This window comes from Onychostoma macrolepis, chromosome 13 (genome assembly GCF_012432095.1).
Source record: "Onychostoma macrolepis isolate SWU-2019 chromosome 13, ASM1243209v1, whole genome shotgun sequence".
Classification (NCBI taxonomy): Eukaryota; Metazoa; Chordata; class Actinopteri; order Cypriniformes; family Cyprinidae; genus Onychostoma; species Onychostoma macrolepis.
The window spans coordinates 1,651,439-1,667,911 of record NC_081167.1 but is presented as its reverse complement, the minus strand read 5'-3'; the positions used below and the strand labels follow the sequence as shown (position 1 = coordinate 1,667,911).

General features: G+C 35.9%; 2 protein-coding genes across 2 annotated transcripts; one reads left to right on the top strand and one right to left on the bottom strand.

The window, feature by feature from the left end:
- Positions 1–2,329: 2,329 nt before the first annotated feature.
- On the bottom strand, positions 2,330–8,478 carry plek (pleckstrin). Its single transcript, XM_058794847.1, has 9 exons — positions 8,323–8,478; positions 6,751–6,906; positions 6,490–6,671; positions 6,192–6,283; positions 5,558–5,742; positions 4,527–4,631; positions 4,256–4,339; positions 4,097–4,169; positions 2,330–3,484 (listed from the first exon to the last, which is right to left on the bottom strand). The coding sequence occupies exons 1-9, from the start codon at positions 8,362–8,364 to the stop codon at positions 3,345–3,347; spliced, it is 1,059 nt and encodes a 352-aa protein (XP_058650830.1). The 5' UTR covers positions 8,365–8,478; the 3' UTR covers positions 2,330–3,344.
- A 1,898-nt stretch (positions 8,479–10,376) lies between these two features.
- cnrip1b (cannabinoid receptor interacting protein 1b) lies at positions 10,377–12,596 on the top strand. Its single transcript, XM_058796162.1, has 3 exons — positions 10,377–10,852; positions 11,622–11,766; positions 11,919–12,596. The coding sequence occupies exons 1-3, from the start codon at positions 10,674–10,676 to the stop codon at positions 12,081–12,083; spliced, it is 489 nt and encodes a 162-aa protein (XP_058652145.1). The 5' UTR covers positions 10,377–10,673; the 3' UTR covers positions 12,084–12,596.
- Positions 12,597–16,473: the final 3,877 nt, after the last annotated feature.

The window sequence follows — 16,473 nt, the reverse complement described above, 5'->3', positions numbered from 1 at the left end:
GATAAGGACGCACATCAAGCATTTTGCATTCTTTCTAAAATCCTGTATGGTAGGGGTTACGCACTGCGGCTTTGTGCCCTTTCTTTGAGTCGGTCAGGCCTCAGTTTCACCTTGGGCCCCACTCTACCTATGTATTCCCAGTGATTACCGACTTGAACAGGGTGTTGCTACCAAGGATCTGTTGAGACAGTTCTTTCAGCGAGCTCATGCAGAGCAAGTGGTAGCCCCTGAGTGACAGGCCAAGACCTAGTTACGTATCCCCTTAAAGGAATCTTAAAGGAATCTCTTCTTCTAATTCCAAGCCTTTGAGCTCTACCCTGGGTCCAGGAGGCCCGGCCCCTAACAGGTAAGTTCTGGGGTATGCAGCTCAGGCCTTTGGTCGAAGGGGATAATGTCACTGACAGCCGTCGAGCCGACCCGGGGCAACTCCCTTAAGCTTTGGTAGAGTTGGCACTTAGTGCTCGCCTTTGTGCTTGGCATGCATTCCCCTCAGCATGGCAGCGTGGGTATACTGTTCCCCATAGTGACCCCTAGAGGACGCAGTTCGATGTTCCCTCGAAAGGGAACGTCACAGGTTATGTATATAACCATGGTTCCCTGAGAGGGGAACGAGACACTGCGACACTGTATGCTTCAAGATACCGGTCACGCCGAGGCGTTCCCCCATAGCGACCACTAGAGGACGCAGTGTCTCGTTCCCCTCTCAGGGAACCATGGTTACCTACGTAACCTGAGACGTTCTCAGTAGTTCTCCAGGTTATATGAAAAAAATTGTAGTTATTGATTAGCTAATAGTGAACTACCAGTTTCACCTGAGCGCTATTACTTACTAAATCGTTAATCAGAGTTTCTTGTTAGTGACTAGTAGTTACTAGAATGTTAATAGTGCATTAGTCATTTGTTCCTGTGTGGTTATTCATTAACGACGCAACAGTGTTCTAAAGTGTTATCCTTTTTCTTTTTTTTTTTCTACAATTTTTGTGATAAAATCTCAAAGGCTAAGAGGTTAAGTTTGTTACAACAATGGTTTATAGATTTCAGCCTATATGCAGACATTGAGTACTACATTCAAATAGTGGCTATTGATATTTTTGATATTTTTATATTTTTATGCCATCATATATCACCAGATGTCACCAAAGTCGCCAGATTTTTAGGTTTTGGCTGTTTGAACTTACTGGAATTATTATATATATATATATATATATATATATATATACTTAAGTAAAATAAATATTAAATATAATATAAAAAATAAGCATATTTTACATAAAACTATGGTACTTTTAGAGGTAAATAAAAAATACATAAATTCATAGTTTTTATTTTATTATTTTAATGCATAAATTCATATATTATTATATGGCATTTATTTAAAAAAAAAAAGAAAAGAAAAGAAAAGAAAAAAAAATAGGATCACACCTGAAACCTTCATGCCCAAATGTATCTACGATCGGCCAGTTAAGGGCTTCTATACGAAGGATACTTAAGAGTTAAACATGCATTCAGTAGTTTGGTGCTTAAAATGTTGAAATGCCATTACTAAATGTTCTGAAAGTGAGTGACTGTAGATACACTAGTAGTGTAGTGTTGTTTGGTGATGTGAAAAGGCAAAAGCGGGTGTTGAAATGAAGCCTCTGAAGCTCTGCTTTCCCTGATAGTTTCAGGAAAACATTAAAGGGTCAGTTCACCCAAAACTGAAAATTCTGTCATTAATTACTCACCCTCATGTCGTTCCAAACCCATAAGACCTTTGTTCATCTTCGGAACACAAATTAAGATATTTTTGATGAAATCAATGATGAACATGAGGGTGAGTAATTAATGACAGAATTTTCAGTTTTGGGTGAACTGACCCTTTAAAAATATCGTTAGAGGATCGACGACAGCGCCATCTTCTGGCTCAGACAATTTACAACAGCTATAAAATGCACATTTGAGCAACTTCAGATGTTTTTATAGCAAATGTAATTTCTTACACAAGTATAAATGCTTTTGTGTGTATATATATATAAACGCCCACTAAACTCTATTTTGATTGATAAATTGAACAAGAAAGCTTTACATAGTACACTGCAATCCTCACAATTCAACTAACCAGACTACACCTTTAACATATCCAACACACTTGAAAATGTTATTTAATTTTATATATATATATATATATATATATATATATATATATATACAGTATATATAATTAAAAAAAATGTTAATTAAAATGCTTAATTTTAAAATCAATCAAAATAAAACATGTATTAATTAAAATGAAATATTTCATTTGTTTACCTGCATGTCATGTGACCATAACCATCGTCGGAGAACCATGAACTTTCAAATGGGATACTTTATTATTCAAATATTTATTTAAAAATATCAGGGGTAATTCAAGTAAATATATTAGGTGAAAGCAGATCAGAGATCAAAGCTGTTTGTGAATTTGTGCATTTTAATGTGTCCGAAAGACAAAAGCCTTCCAAAGACATAGAAGTACATGGTAAAATAACCTACAGAGTGATAATTCAAATAAAAATAAGAACGTGTTCATCAGTAGTTGATGCAATGTTGAAACACTTCTTAAACCTGAAATGACTGCACAAAACTGGAAGACTTTGTGAGTGTGTGTATAAGCAGTAGGCTATTGTAGATTAAAAAAATAAAAAATAAAAGTTTATGAAAGATTATAAATTATGAATAATTTACTGCTATTGTGTAAATAATATATAATCATGTAATCCATAAAACGTAACTGTAGTCTGATTCGGAGTATTTTAAAAGGTAATTTAATCTAATTACAAGTACTTAATTTTTGGAATCTGATTACGTCTAGATTACATGTAATCAGTTACTATCCAGCTCTAGTGAGCAGAGTAGAGCTGTGATATTTTGAGACCGTTTCGTGTTACGCCACCTCACCATCAGACGGGCAAATCTCTATATCTCAACCGACTCAAGAAAAGAAACAGGAAGTGCTATTACTTGACATGAAAACAGGAAAATGCTGAACATTGAAGATTCTCTCGACTGTGTTGACAGTTCTGGACGGGCAGCTCAATGCCATTCACTATCCATTTCTAAAACACATTTGCCCACATCCTGTCTCTAACTTAGTGTGAGTTTTTTTTTGTTTTTTTACTTGAGAAATTGTGTCACATATTAGAAAGCCTCTTGTTTTGTACAGATGCGGAAGGTGAAGAAACAACAAACTGGAATTTTTATTTTTAGAAAATGCTGAAGAGGGGACATATTTGGTGCGTAGACAAAACCCATCCTCACCCTTAACTCTGTGTGTTTTTTACAAGTGAGTTTGCTGTTCTCCAGATGACGGGATGGATCTAATACAGTTATTTTCCCGTCTTTGAGACGCTCTGAATGGCTTTGATCCAGTTCTTGCGCTCGTCGGTTGTCGCGGCCTGCAGATAGTAGTGTATCTCATCTGATGTGATGATCTCAAAGAGATTGCCATCCACCTCTTGTCTCTTGGCTGCAGGAGTTCATAAGAGAGGGAAACATTTCAATAAAATAAATAATTTCTATATTGCATAAATGCTTTACAATTTAAATATCATTATTATTGTTAGGGGTTAAGCGCTAATTGTAGGTTTTCTTTATCATATGAATGAGAGTCTATGGCAGCCCTATTAACAGTACATAGGAAAAGAATGAAATTTGGTTCACTGGTAGAGGTGGTCCTGAATAGTAATCAGGCAAACTCTTGTGTCTCTACGATGTACTCCATAGCGCCACCACCAGTTCAAAAATGCACTTTTTGTTATAACTTCTGAACACTTTGTCCTAAAAACTAAATTCTTAGTTGATCTGATTACACTTCTCATGCTGATCAAAGTCGGTCTCTTACATTTGGACTACAGCCATTACATTATTCACCATTTTGAAATGGTGTATTATGTTTTTTGCTACTTAAAATAAAAAAATAAAAAAATAAATAAAAAATAAAAATCAAAGTTTTTGAAGTGAAACATGTTCCTTATGGGTTTTGTGATAGTCGTTAGTCTCATTAAGATTCTATGGAATGGTATATTTATAAAGCGGTGGATGGTGAAACGTGTTTTGTATTATTTCGATTTCATCATACCATCAGGCACGTATTCCACCGCCGTCACGACTGAACCGCGCAGGTGAATGGAGCCGAGAGGATCGTCCTCACCCTTACAGAGACACACAGACCATCCAAAGCTGTCTTAATTTTACATGGAAAAACAAAAATCAATCTTTAGAAATGGCAGGAACATACTTTGGTGGGATCATAGTAGTGGATATAAGCAGGATCGTCTCTCAGAATAAACTTTCTGACTTTCCAGTTCTTTCGCCTGTGACCCTGTGAAATGATGAAGAAATGTCTGAGAACATCTAAAATCTTATATTCTTATAAATATTTATATTTTGCAAGAAGAACACAATTTAGGGCTATTGAAGTCAATGCTTGTTAAGTTGATCAAATTTGGTGTTGAAACAAATGCTTGATATCACAGGTTTTGTGAGACTCACTATCGCAAGGTGCTTACCTGTTTCAGCAAACAGCCCTGTTTGACTATTGCCCCTCTGAACTCCTCCTTCAAGATCACGTCCTCATCGCTGGAGTAACCCTCACAAAAGAAACCACTATCTGCCTGCAGATCAACACACATGCATACCCTCAACAACAGCTCTCGCTTCACAGACACGCACCCAATACACCTACATTTAAAATATAGTGCAGCTCTATTCCAGATCCATCACCTGTGAGAGGTGTCCAGAGTCCTAAGTGACTGATTTTGAACACTTACACGAGAGACTTCGCTCAGTTCATTTCAGTTTCACTGTAACATAATGCTAAGAAAGCAAAATGTTTTAATAGTATCAATCCACAAATCTGACTTGTGATGTACACTGTTCCAAAAGGGGGTTTTCACAGCGATGCCATGGAAGAACCAGTTTTGGTTCCTCAAAGAACCTTTCAGTGAACAGTTCTTAAAAGAAAATTTTTTTCTTAGTGTGAAGACCATTTTAATAATCTAATTAATAACCTTTTTCCACTGTAAAGAACCTCTTGTGGAATGAAAAGCTTCCATAGACGGTAAAGTTCCTTTGTGGAACCACTGATGCCAATAAAGAACCTTTATTTTTAAGAGTGTTGCCTGGAGTCATAAGTCACACCGTGTTTGTTAATTTGGCCATGACTTGCAACTGTGAGTTTATATCATACAGTTCTGAGAAAAAAGTAAGAATTGCAAGATAAAAAGATTTTAAATTTTTTTTTATTCAGAGGCAGAAACGGACTTCCCTAAACTGGGGTTTAAAAGACACTTTATATTCAGCAATATCATCGGCAACTAAATGAAAACAAAACTTGAACTGAACTGAGCTGAACAGTGACACAAGTGTCTTTGTAGAGCTGCTTTGCAGCAGAATTTGCAACATATTTGAAGTTCGCATCATTGATTCTGTTATTTTCCTGTTTATGTTTGAAACAGCATTGTATACGGTGCTATAGAAATCACGGTGACTTTTGGAATAGAGCCAATAATAACGTGCCTTATATGATTTGTTAACTCACAAAGTAATAAAGAGCCTCGGTTTGGTCCAGGAAAACACACTCTGCTCCTTTTTCCGCGCCGTCTTTGGACACGTCTCCGGCGGGCTGCAGGAATCCCTCGTTCAGCAGTCCGGTGGCCAGCATCAGTCCCTCGGGTCTGTTTCTGGCCTTGTCCTCAGAAATCAGCCAGTCGATCACTGTGTTTCCTGCCAGGAGACTTTTACAGGTCAACAAAACTCACGGAAAGAGAGATAAAACGGAGATGTTCCTCTAGAAAAAAACGGTAGCGCTTTAGTATAGGGACCAATTCTCACGATTAACTAGTTGCTTATTAGCATGCCTATATATTGGCTTTTTATTAGTACTTATGATGCTCATATTCTGCACGATTATATTCTACATGCCTAATCCTAAACTTAACAACTACCGCACTAACTATTAACAAGCAGCAAATTAGGAGTTTATTGAGGCAAAATGTAATGGTTTGTTAATGGCCAGAACTGGACCTTAAAATAAAGTGTGATTGAAAAAGAAAGAAGAAGAAAAAAATCATCAGTGTCAAGGTAATACTTCTCATTTATGGCATAGTTGTGGTAGTGAGAAAGGTTTGGTCTAGTTCTTCATTTTACCATTGGAGCTGAAATAAACATTTTACCTGAAAAACAGTGATTGAACAGCCTTTTATCCTTCTCCACCTTCAGCTCTTTCACTCCTTTGTCTTGATCTTTCATTAGAACATACAGTTCGCTGCAGACAGACAGAACAAAGGCAGTGTTTTAACGGCTTTGTAATTCACAGCAGGGTCTTTAAAACTATATTCATCATCCATTTCTTAGGTTTCAGCAGAAAACAGACACTCAGTCATTGAAAACAAACAGTTTGCATAAGATGAGCTGAATTGAAAACAGGTATATGCCACCGAGATCACTAATATTTCAATCACAGTGGAATACCTCAGGTTAACATTTTCTGGCAACCGAATGGATCGGCGTGTTGACTTCCTGGCAAACTTCTTGCCGCCCTGTAAACAAGCGATGGCTCTCTTGATATCTTTAACCCAAAACTCCCTCTCCTCCAGGTGAGTCGCTTGGAAGAAATGGTCCTGGTTCTTAGCCGTACTGATCTTAAACACTAGCTGTTGACAAAAGCATATTCATGAAAAACTCTAGATACGTCATCGGTGTACTTGTCTTAAAGACGTCTGATTCCTTCACCGTTCTTTTAGTGAAATCCTGGCACGGGCTGGTCAGAGTCGCACCCTTCAGAGGGATCATTCCCTTCGGACTGTTGTCTGTCTTCTTCTTATAAAACTCAATGGCATCGTCTGCTAACACCACCCACACCACCTTCCACGAGTTGAGCACCGTCCCCTGCAAAACAACAACACTTCTCTGCTGTAGCTTCCTAAAATCACCGACGCAAATACTGAATACAAAAGCAGTAGTGCTGAGCTATAAACAAACAGCTTGTTACTTCAATCCACAGCTAACAGAAAGATATTGTTTGATATAAAAGATTAGGTCAGCACAGTTCGAATTTCAGCACACTAGAATTTCAGTGAAGTGTGAACATTCAATTTCGGTCTTTTTCACTTCTGTGTTTTAGCTCACACGCACAACTGTGGGTTGAATTGTACTATATTTTCAGCTGCCAGATCCTGATGCACAAATTTAGTTTTGTTTTCATTACAGTGTTTCATAAAGACAAGGATTTTATATGAAATACTATTTCAAAACTATTTTTAGGGGTTCAATCCCTAAATAAATAAATAAATGGGTGGACAAAATGAAATGTATGTTACATGCTGCAATGACTGTTTTGTAAAAGGCGGAGGATGTTTCCACATCTATTCCCAAAATAGAACAACTTCACAACTTCATGGAAAAACATGACAACACATCAGCACATTAAATCAGTACGGTATTGTCATGGTACATGTTCACCCTGCTAAAAAAAAAAACAATAGAAGCCCAATAGAAACCATCACAGAAATTCCAATGGTTTCCATTAAAATACCATTATAAACCATTAGCTTTTTCCAGTAAAACCATTACAAATTTCCTTTTTGTAGTGTGTTTTGGGCATTTTTCCAACAGGATTTAACATCCCACCAATAGAATCCATCACATACCAGTAGACACCATTATAGTTTCCATTAAAACCAATACAATTCTATGGTGTTTTGGGCAGGGTTCTATTGTTTTCTTCAGCAGGGCAGAAACCAAGAGAGTACAGCCTGCCATGGTACTTCTATGCTAATATAGACTATATTGTTCAGTATCAGCACCAGAAATTATCACCAATATCTCATGTCTCAAAGCCAAACACACCGTAAAAAGTGATGTTAACTTAAAAAATTTAGGAAAACTGTTGCCTTAAAAATTTTTAAGTAAATGATAATTAAAAAAATTAAGTTAAGTGAATTGTCAAGTATTATCCTCAATTTTTTAAAGTTAAATCAACTTATCACTTTTTACAGTGACAAATGCTGTTGGGTTAATCTGAGTTGCAAAAGTATCTTTAATTTGGTTGACTTTCTAAAACGTAAAGGGTATAAAATGTGTTTGGATGAACACCGAAACATCTTGTCATTTCTTTTTATGTAGTCCAGTGAGTTTGTTTGGAATATCTTTAATTTTACTTGCCAGCAAAATTTCCTTTTAAGGTCACCAGTGATACTGACACTGACAAATTTTACAGAAAATATCACAAACCCTGAAGCACATCACAGAACAGCTATTGTACCACAGAATCACAGATAAACACAAGACAAACCCCAGTCTTACCTTCTTCACCAAGTACCCTTCTCTGATTGTTGTTGGCTCCATAGCTGTGAAGTAAAGCAGCGAGTCTCGGTCTGCAGGGAGTGGTGAATGTAAGAACCATACAGTTCAGCTGAATTTGTGTCTGACGTGTAACCTCAGTTGACAGTTATAGACACATTTTGATGAAAGGGAAGTTGCACACTGCCTGACAGGCAACTTCATGGTCAACTAGTTTCCTCTGTGTTTTAAACCCACACAGCGAACGAGTCAGAAGGCAAACACTGCTTGTGTTTAGTGATAACGAGCCCACGGGCACGCATTATTGTTTTATGCTTGTCAATGATAGTGAACTTTTTGTTTTGTTATATTTTTAAAAACAAATGTCCATTCCGGCCTTAATATGGCCTTTCATTTAACATCTGCAAAGAAGCGTATTGTCAAAAACTGGTTCTTGATAAGAAGGTCCTTTACGAACCTATTTTGGTGCAGCAATGAACCATATTTTGAAGCCTGCACCTTCTGTGGGAATAATACTTCAACAAACGAATCACATTAGAGAAACAAAGCTCTCACAGGAAGTTGAATGAAGATAGTTGAAGTGTTACAGGAGAGTGGTGTGATGCATATTTGCGGTCACAGAAGAGGGACCCAACCTAGGGTGTGTTTGCAGTTTAATAAAGTACTGTTTTAACACCTGTTTGAGAATATAAAACATCATCCAGTTGTTTATTGGATTATTTAAAGATATATATATATATATATATATATACATATTTAAAAATTACCCGAATGAAAGATGTTTTTCACACTTGGTTTTGAAAGGAAGTGAGAGAGTTGTACCTCAGTACATGAGATAATATGCATTTATCTCATTACCTCATCTGTGCCTTCAGATGCAGCTGAGAGTGGAAGCTTATCCAAATATTACAGACGAAACAGCCTTACTGAAGATGAACACAAAGCACTGAGGTGGTGGCTATATCACATACCGTATTGTAATAAATGATTACCAAATCAAGTACTATGGTGTTCACACAGTAATGATGTCTTTGTGATTTGTGTTTTGATATCATGGTTCTGATTCTTGTTCATATAAGTCTATCATTTCATTTACACCCTGCTAAAAACAAAACAATACAAACCATCACTGAATTTGTAATGCTTTTATAGGTTATAATGGCATTTATATTGGTTTTAATGGAAACTGTAATGGTCCCTGTGGGTCTCTATGGATAATTTGTCACCTTCTATAGTTGGCTTGTTAAAACCACTAAATCCTAAAGGAATATGTCCCAAAACACACTACAGGAGACCATTTTAATGTTTTTGTTTTTTTCTTCTTCTGGTTAATAGTTGATAGTTTGTAATGGTAGGCTATTTGTAGTGAAAATCATTAGAATTTCTGTGACCGTTTCTATACATTTTTTCATCAGGGCAGTACATGGTACTTCAAGGTAGCTAAAGAAATACCATTGTATTTGATGCCCAAAACCACATGATATTGTCATGGCAAGATAGTAGCCTATAGCCTGCCATATTATTTTGATGTTAATGTAGTCTATTGCTCAGTGGCAGCACTGCAGAATCCTACACACCACACTTGATATCCTCGAGCAACAGAAGCCTGCTGTGCTGTTAGACACATATTTTGGCAGAAGCATATGTGACCTTGGACCACAAAACCAGTTTTAAGTCGCTGGGGTATATTTGTAGCAATAGCCAAAAATACATTGTATGGGTCAAAATTATAAATTTTTCTTTTATGCTAAAAATCATTAGGATATTAAGTAAAGATCATGTTCCATGAAGATATTTTGTAAATTACTTACTGTAAATATATCAAAACTTAATTTTTGATTAGTAATATGCATTGCTAAGAACTTCATTTGAACAACTTTAAAGGTGATTTTCTCAATATTTTGATTTTTTGCACCCTCAGATTCCAGATTTTCAAATAGTTGTATCTCAGACAAATATTGTCTGATCCTAACAAACCATACATCAAAGGAAAGCTTATTTTTTTCAGCTTTCAGATGATGTATAATTCTCAATTTCGAAAAATTGACACTTAAGACTGGTTTCGTGGTCCAGGGTCACATATTTGACTGATCAATTACCCAAACGCACCAATGCAGTAGGGGTTAATCTGAAGTGTGCTCCACCGCCTCTCTCTTGATCTCATTAGGTCACACTGACACACGCTCGTGCGGATTACTGTTCTCGTGCGGATTATGGACAGGAACAGCAGACATGACTTTGGACGTGCTTTCTGCGATGCATTGTTTTACGCGTTACGGCGTAACGATTTAGTTCAGCCTGAAATATCTTGACCTGTTTCCTCACACCTGACTGCCTCAGCGTCGTTCGGCATCATGGCTGACATACCCCAGCTGATTAAAATCGGCGTTTCTCTGAAAACCACCCCAAATAACGGACCCGTCTACTTCAAATCGGACGGGACGAGATTCGGTCAAACCCGAACCATCAAATTACTGACGGGAACTAAATACAGGATCGACGTGGTCGTTAAACCGGGAGCGGTTGAGGCGACGTGAGTACATAGACATTTGTCTGTCAGAAATTGAAATTATTGATCGGAAATTTCTTGTTTTGAATAAAGAGATGAGATGAGATAAGATGCATTGATGCTTTTCAATGTCTGAAAAATGATTTGTCAAGAATAAAATCACTAATGGTACCATTTTAAAGCTCAAGAGTAGGCTACAATAATGCTGAATTATTATTGTAGGCTATGCATATTCATTGTACGTGGTACTCAATTTAAAATAAATAAATAGCATGCTATTACTATGGTTAACTGATGATAATAGTAAAAATAAATGAAAATACATAATTTCGTATGTAGCATGTGATGATGCATATGGGATGTCATGATTGTGGGGTTTATCCTGCAGGATCTCGTGCACTGACAGATTGCTTCCTTTGGCAGTCAAATCCAGACGATTAAGGCATCAGCCATCTGACTGACTGCATGTTGTAATGCATATTCTTACATGTAGGCCTACATGCATCCAAGCCATTCGAATAGATATTGCAATCTGAATTTCTGTTTCATTTAGAAGAGGTATACTTTATACTGTGCTTTCCATCCATCCATCCATATATGTACAGTGAATAACTGATATGCAGAATGTTGAATAGGTTTTATGTATCCAGTGAAATGCTAAATCATGATCAGGAAATCATATGATGGACACGCACTCCTCTGTAAGCTGTCAAATTTAGCTGGTGTAGTTTGTTTTTGGTTGTTGTTGTTGTGAGCGTCTCTCCCTGTCTCACCGACACGTCTCAATCCTCAGATCCATGACTATTGGCGGAGTGACTTTTCCTCTGGAGCAGCAGTCTAAAGACCCTCAGTCTGTAGTGTACACTGGGGTGTATGACACTGAGGGAGTAGCACACACCAAATCCGGAGAGAGGCAGCCTGTTCAAGTCAACATACAGGTGAGAATTGACCACCTGATGGTGTTTCAAATGGGTTTTCCTCTTATGAGTAAGTATAGCAGTGCAGCTTGAGGATTTGAAACTATGAATCCAGGCTGCTGAAGAAGTATGTGACTGTAAAAACAACAGATGTGTCATTTCTGTCATTTCAGTTCACTCAGGCCGGGCTTTTCGAGACCGTCTGGCAGGTCAAGTTCTACAACTACAACAAGAGAGACCACTGCCAATGGGGCAACAGCTTCAACAGTATCGAGTACGAGTGCAAACCCAACGACACACGCACCCTCATGTGGATCAACAAAGAACTGTTCCTGTAAAAGAGTCCGTGATCACCTGTGAGAGAAGACAATCTTATGAAGAAACAGATGCTGGGCTGGACAGCACACTGAAGTATGAATCAGCGGTTCCTGAGAGTGTAAGGGACGTAGCCGTTTGTGATGAAGTGGGAGTTTTGTTGGATTTATCTCGGTGCTGCTGGAAAATCAATGCACTGTATCTGATGCAATAGTTGCACTTTACCCTGTTTGTTGTAGCTTTGTCTCTTTTGCAGTTTTTCTTCCAGTTGTCTACCTCTGAAGAACCCAGTGAGGATGAAGTTTACTTTTATATTTGAGTTTACAGATTTTATATAGATTTTATGTTAGACTCGTTAATCCACGTAAATGTAAATTTTACCCGTATCTATATATTTCTAGTGTGTCTTTTTATTAGTATTTTGTAATGGTGCATTGTGATGTATGTGCAATAATTGTAAGTTGGGTGTATTTTTCCATATTTTTGCATTTTTCAAAATGGTAAGACTGTTTGAAGGAAAAATAAAGTATACCAAAAATGGGCTGTGGTGTGCTTGGACTGACACATGCATGCAGCACCACGCAGACAGACCTAGTGTCATTGCGGAAATACCCTTATTATACATTTGTTGCTCATCCCACAACTGGAAATGTCTGATAATAGAGGGTTACCAAAACAAAGCAGCACTTGGCCGTTGAAATGATCTCAGCATGCAGCCAGCAGGTGGCGCTCTAGCATAGTGTTAATGAAATATCAAGAAGATATAGGTGTTGGCATGGTCATAAAACATTTTATCCTATAACATCTTAAATGAGATAAGACCCTAAGACCACGATAAGACCTTAAAGTAAGGTGGGGAAAGAGCACTTTAAAACTGCCTCACTGAAGTGCGAACAATTGAAAAATATGCTTTATTTTTATGGTGATTTTAAACTGTATGTTTATATAAGGTTCCAGACTTTCAGGGAAAAAAAGTTCAATAGAAATTATGTAAAGAATGAAACGGTAGTAATAATTTAAAATTCAGTTTACTAAAAATGGTTAACAGTTATTGTGTTACACATTAGGTCAACATCTTAAGTCAGACTAATACAGCAACACATCAGAATTCAGTACATCTACACTACCAGTCAGTGTTGGGCTAGTTACTCAAAGAATGTAATATATTACTCATTACTTGTTACTCCTTTCAAAAGTAATATTGTTACTTTACTTATTATTTTCTGGCAACAGTAATTAGTTACACTACTAGTTACATTACTTTTTATTCACGTCCCACAGAAGTTGTAACTGTGTATCATAAAATTCTTCTAGAATGTTACTAACAACATATTTCTGCCTCATCATTTGACCAAAATCCACATTGGATCGCAGTCAGAAGTTATTACAAACACTCGATAGTGATTGATTGTGACATTCAAGAAGTGTGGTATTCATCTCATTAATTGTCATGTGTAGCTTGAATTGGAATTTCTCCGTTACCCATATATGATTATATTTCATTATGTGTTTTATCAAATCACATAAGTTTGTAAGAAACTGTTTAATTTTCCCTAAAGATTTATAATTATAGTAATATAATGTGCCACATGCTGATCAGAGGGATGTGGGTGGGATGTAATGCCAGAGTAAAGTAAAGCCACAACTTACATCAGTGTTCAGATCATCTTTTTTCCTGACAAAATCAATATAATGCAATATTTCTATCTGCTGAATGTAAGCTTTTCCATATTCCAAGCTTGCCTGCTGCACCGGGGACATCACATGCATGTGCAGTCATGAAAATTATGAAAATAAATCTAGGAATTATTTGATTTTTGGATTTTAAATCAGTGGGGTTGAGTTATTAAAAGTAAGCTGTTTTATGGTAACTGTAATATTATTACTGAAATCTTATTAGTAATTAGTTACACTACTAGTTACTGCAAGAAGTAATAATATTACAGTAACTAAGTTACTAGTAACTAGTTACTGCCCAACACTGCTACCAGTCAAAAGTTTTGAACAATGTTTTTTGCTGCATTTATTTGATTTGATTTGATTGAAAATAAAGCAAAATCAGTAAGATTGTGAAATATTTTTACAATTTAAAATAAATGCTTTCTATTTGAATATATTTTAAACTGTAATTTATTTCTGTGATGCGCAGCTGTATTTTCAGCTTCATTACTCCAGTCTTCAGTGTCACATGATCTTCAGAAATCATTCTAATATGCTGATCAAGAAACATTTATTATTTTTATTATTATTATTGTTATCAATATTTAAAACAGTTGAGTACATTTTTATTCAGGATTCTTTGATCCAAGTATTTATCTGAAATAAAAAGCTTTTGAAACATTATACACTATACAATTCAAAAGCTTGGAGTCAGTATTTATTTATTTATTATTATTATTATTTAGCAAGGATGCTTTAAATTGATCAAAAGTGATGATAAAGATATTTATAATGTTGCATATGATTTCTATTTCAGATAAATGCTGTTCTTCTGAACTTTCTATTCATCAAAGAAACCTGAAAAACAAATCTACTCAGCTGTTTTCAACATAATAATAATAATTATTATTATTATAATAATGTTTTTAAGCACCAAATCAGAATGATTTCTGAAGGATCACATGACTGGAGTAATGATGCTAAAAATTCAGCTTTGAAATCACAGCAATAAATTACATTTTAAAATTCAAATATAGTAAAGAGTTATTTTAAATAGTAAAAATATTTTTAAAATTTTGCTGTACATTGGATCAAATAAATGCAGGCTTGGTGAGCAGAAGAGACTTCTTTAATAAGCATTACAAATCTGTTCAAAAACCTTTGACTGGTATGTATACGTACTGCTGTACTTCCCCACCAAAAAAAAAAAAAAACTTTTTAGAGGATAATGTCTTTATTTCTTCTCTCAGGGATGATGTAAAAATGACTAACTGGTGTGAATTGATATTTATGAAAGTGGAAGAACTTATAAATTCACTAACCATATTTTCTTTGTTCTCTCATAGAAAGTTTTAATTTTAGACGCAATAATAAGACATATGGGTCATTCTTCATTTGTGGTGGCAAGTGGTGTCCCTCTACTTTACAACATTTAAATAAACTTTAAATACCAATAAATCATAAAATGTTTGCATGTTTGTATTCTGTAGGGTAAACACAATTTGTGCACTTCCATAATGTACTTAAAGTGCTCTATTTTCACGCAGTAATTTTGTACTTAATATACTAAAAATGATATTTTAGTACTTCTTAAGATCATCTAAGTGTGCTCAACTGTGCTATTTTGAGACACCGTGAATATGAACTAAAATGCGCTTTTAACATACTATCTTTGTGTTTTAAAAAATGTATTTAGTTACCACTTGTAGTACACTTGAGTGTACTAGTGTATGAAAGATGGGTTTGAGTGTACTACAAGTGGTAACTAAATAAATTTTTTAAAACACAAAGATAGTATGTTAAAAGTGCATTTTAGTTCATATTCACGGTGTCTCAAAATAGCACAGTTGAGCACACTTAGATGATCTTAAGCAGTACTAAAATATCATTTTTAGTATATTAAGTACAAAATTAGTGCGTGAAAATAGAGCACTTTGGAAGTGTACTCATTTTTCACCTGGGCTGTTAATGGTTATATTTTTTTTATTTAAAATACATACTTAATTGAGTTTTAGAGATTGCATTTGTAACAAAGTATGGATGTTCCCGCCATACCTCAGAGATGTATCATGGAATGTAATCGCAACAATATAACATTTTTAACACAAATAAAGTGGTTATATTGTGAATACAGATTTTATTTATCATGTACAACTTCATTAAACTGTTTTAAAAAATACATATTTTTTAATATTTAAGAAAAATGCCTGTGGTGTTACATCAATGGATGTCACCCCTTTAAGAAAAGTGAATTATATTTGGACTACTGCCTGTGTGTAAATGTCACAGTTCGGCTGCTACAGTGCGTGAACGAGGAGACGTGGGAGATTCACAGTCACAGTCTTTATTTGACAAGATCGCCAGGAACACACATGTAGAGCGGGGTGAAGACAGAAAACACAGGGCAGAACACACTATAAATACTGAACATAACGAGGGGCTGACTAGACACACCTGGAACTTCATCAACTGATCATCAAAAACAAAACGAGGACAGGAAACAGGAAGGACTAAATATGGGCATGTGGGGAACAAAACACAAGACGCTACAAACACAAGCCTGGCAGTAAAGGTCACTGCAGGAGCTGGCTGATCTGAGGGGTGCATGGAGTACAGTCTTTCTTATTAATTTTCTTAAATTTAGCTACATTTCTGAGAATTTCATGTGTCGCACTTGTGTCTGTGGTGTTATGTTGATAACTTGCAGATATGACATATTTGAATCAAAATTTTGATAAATACATACTTATTACT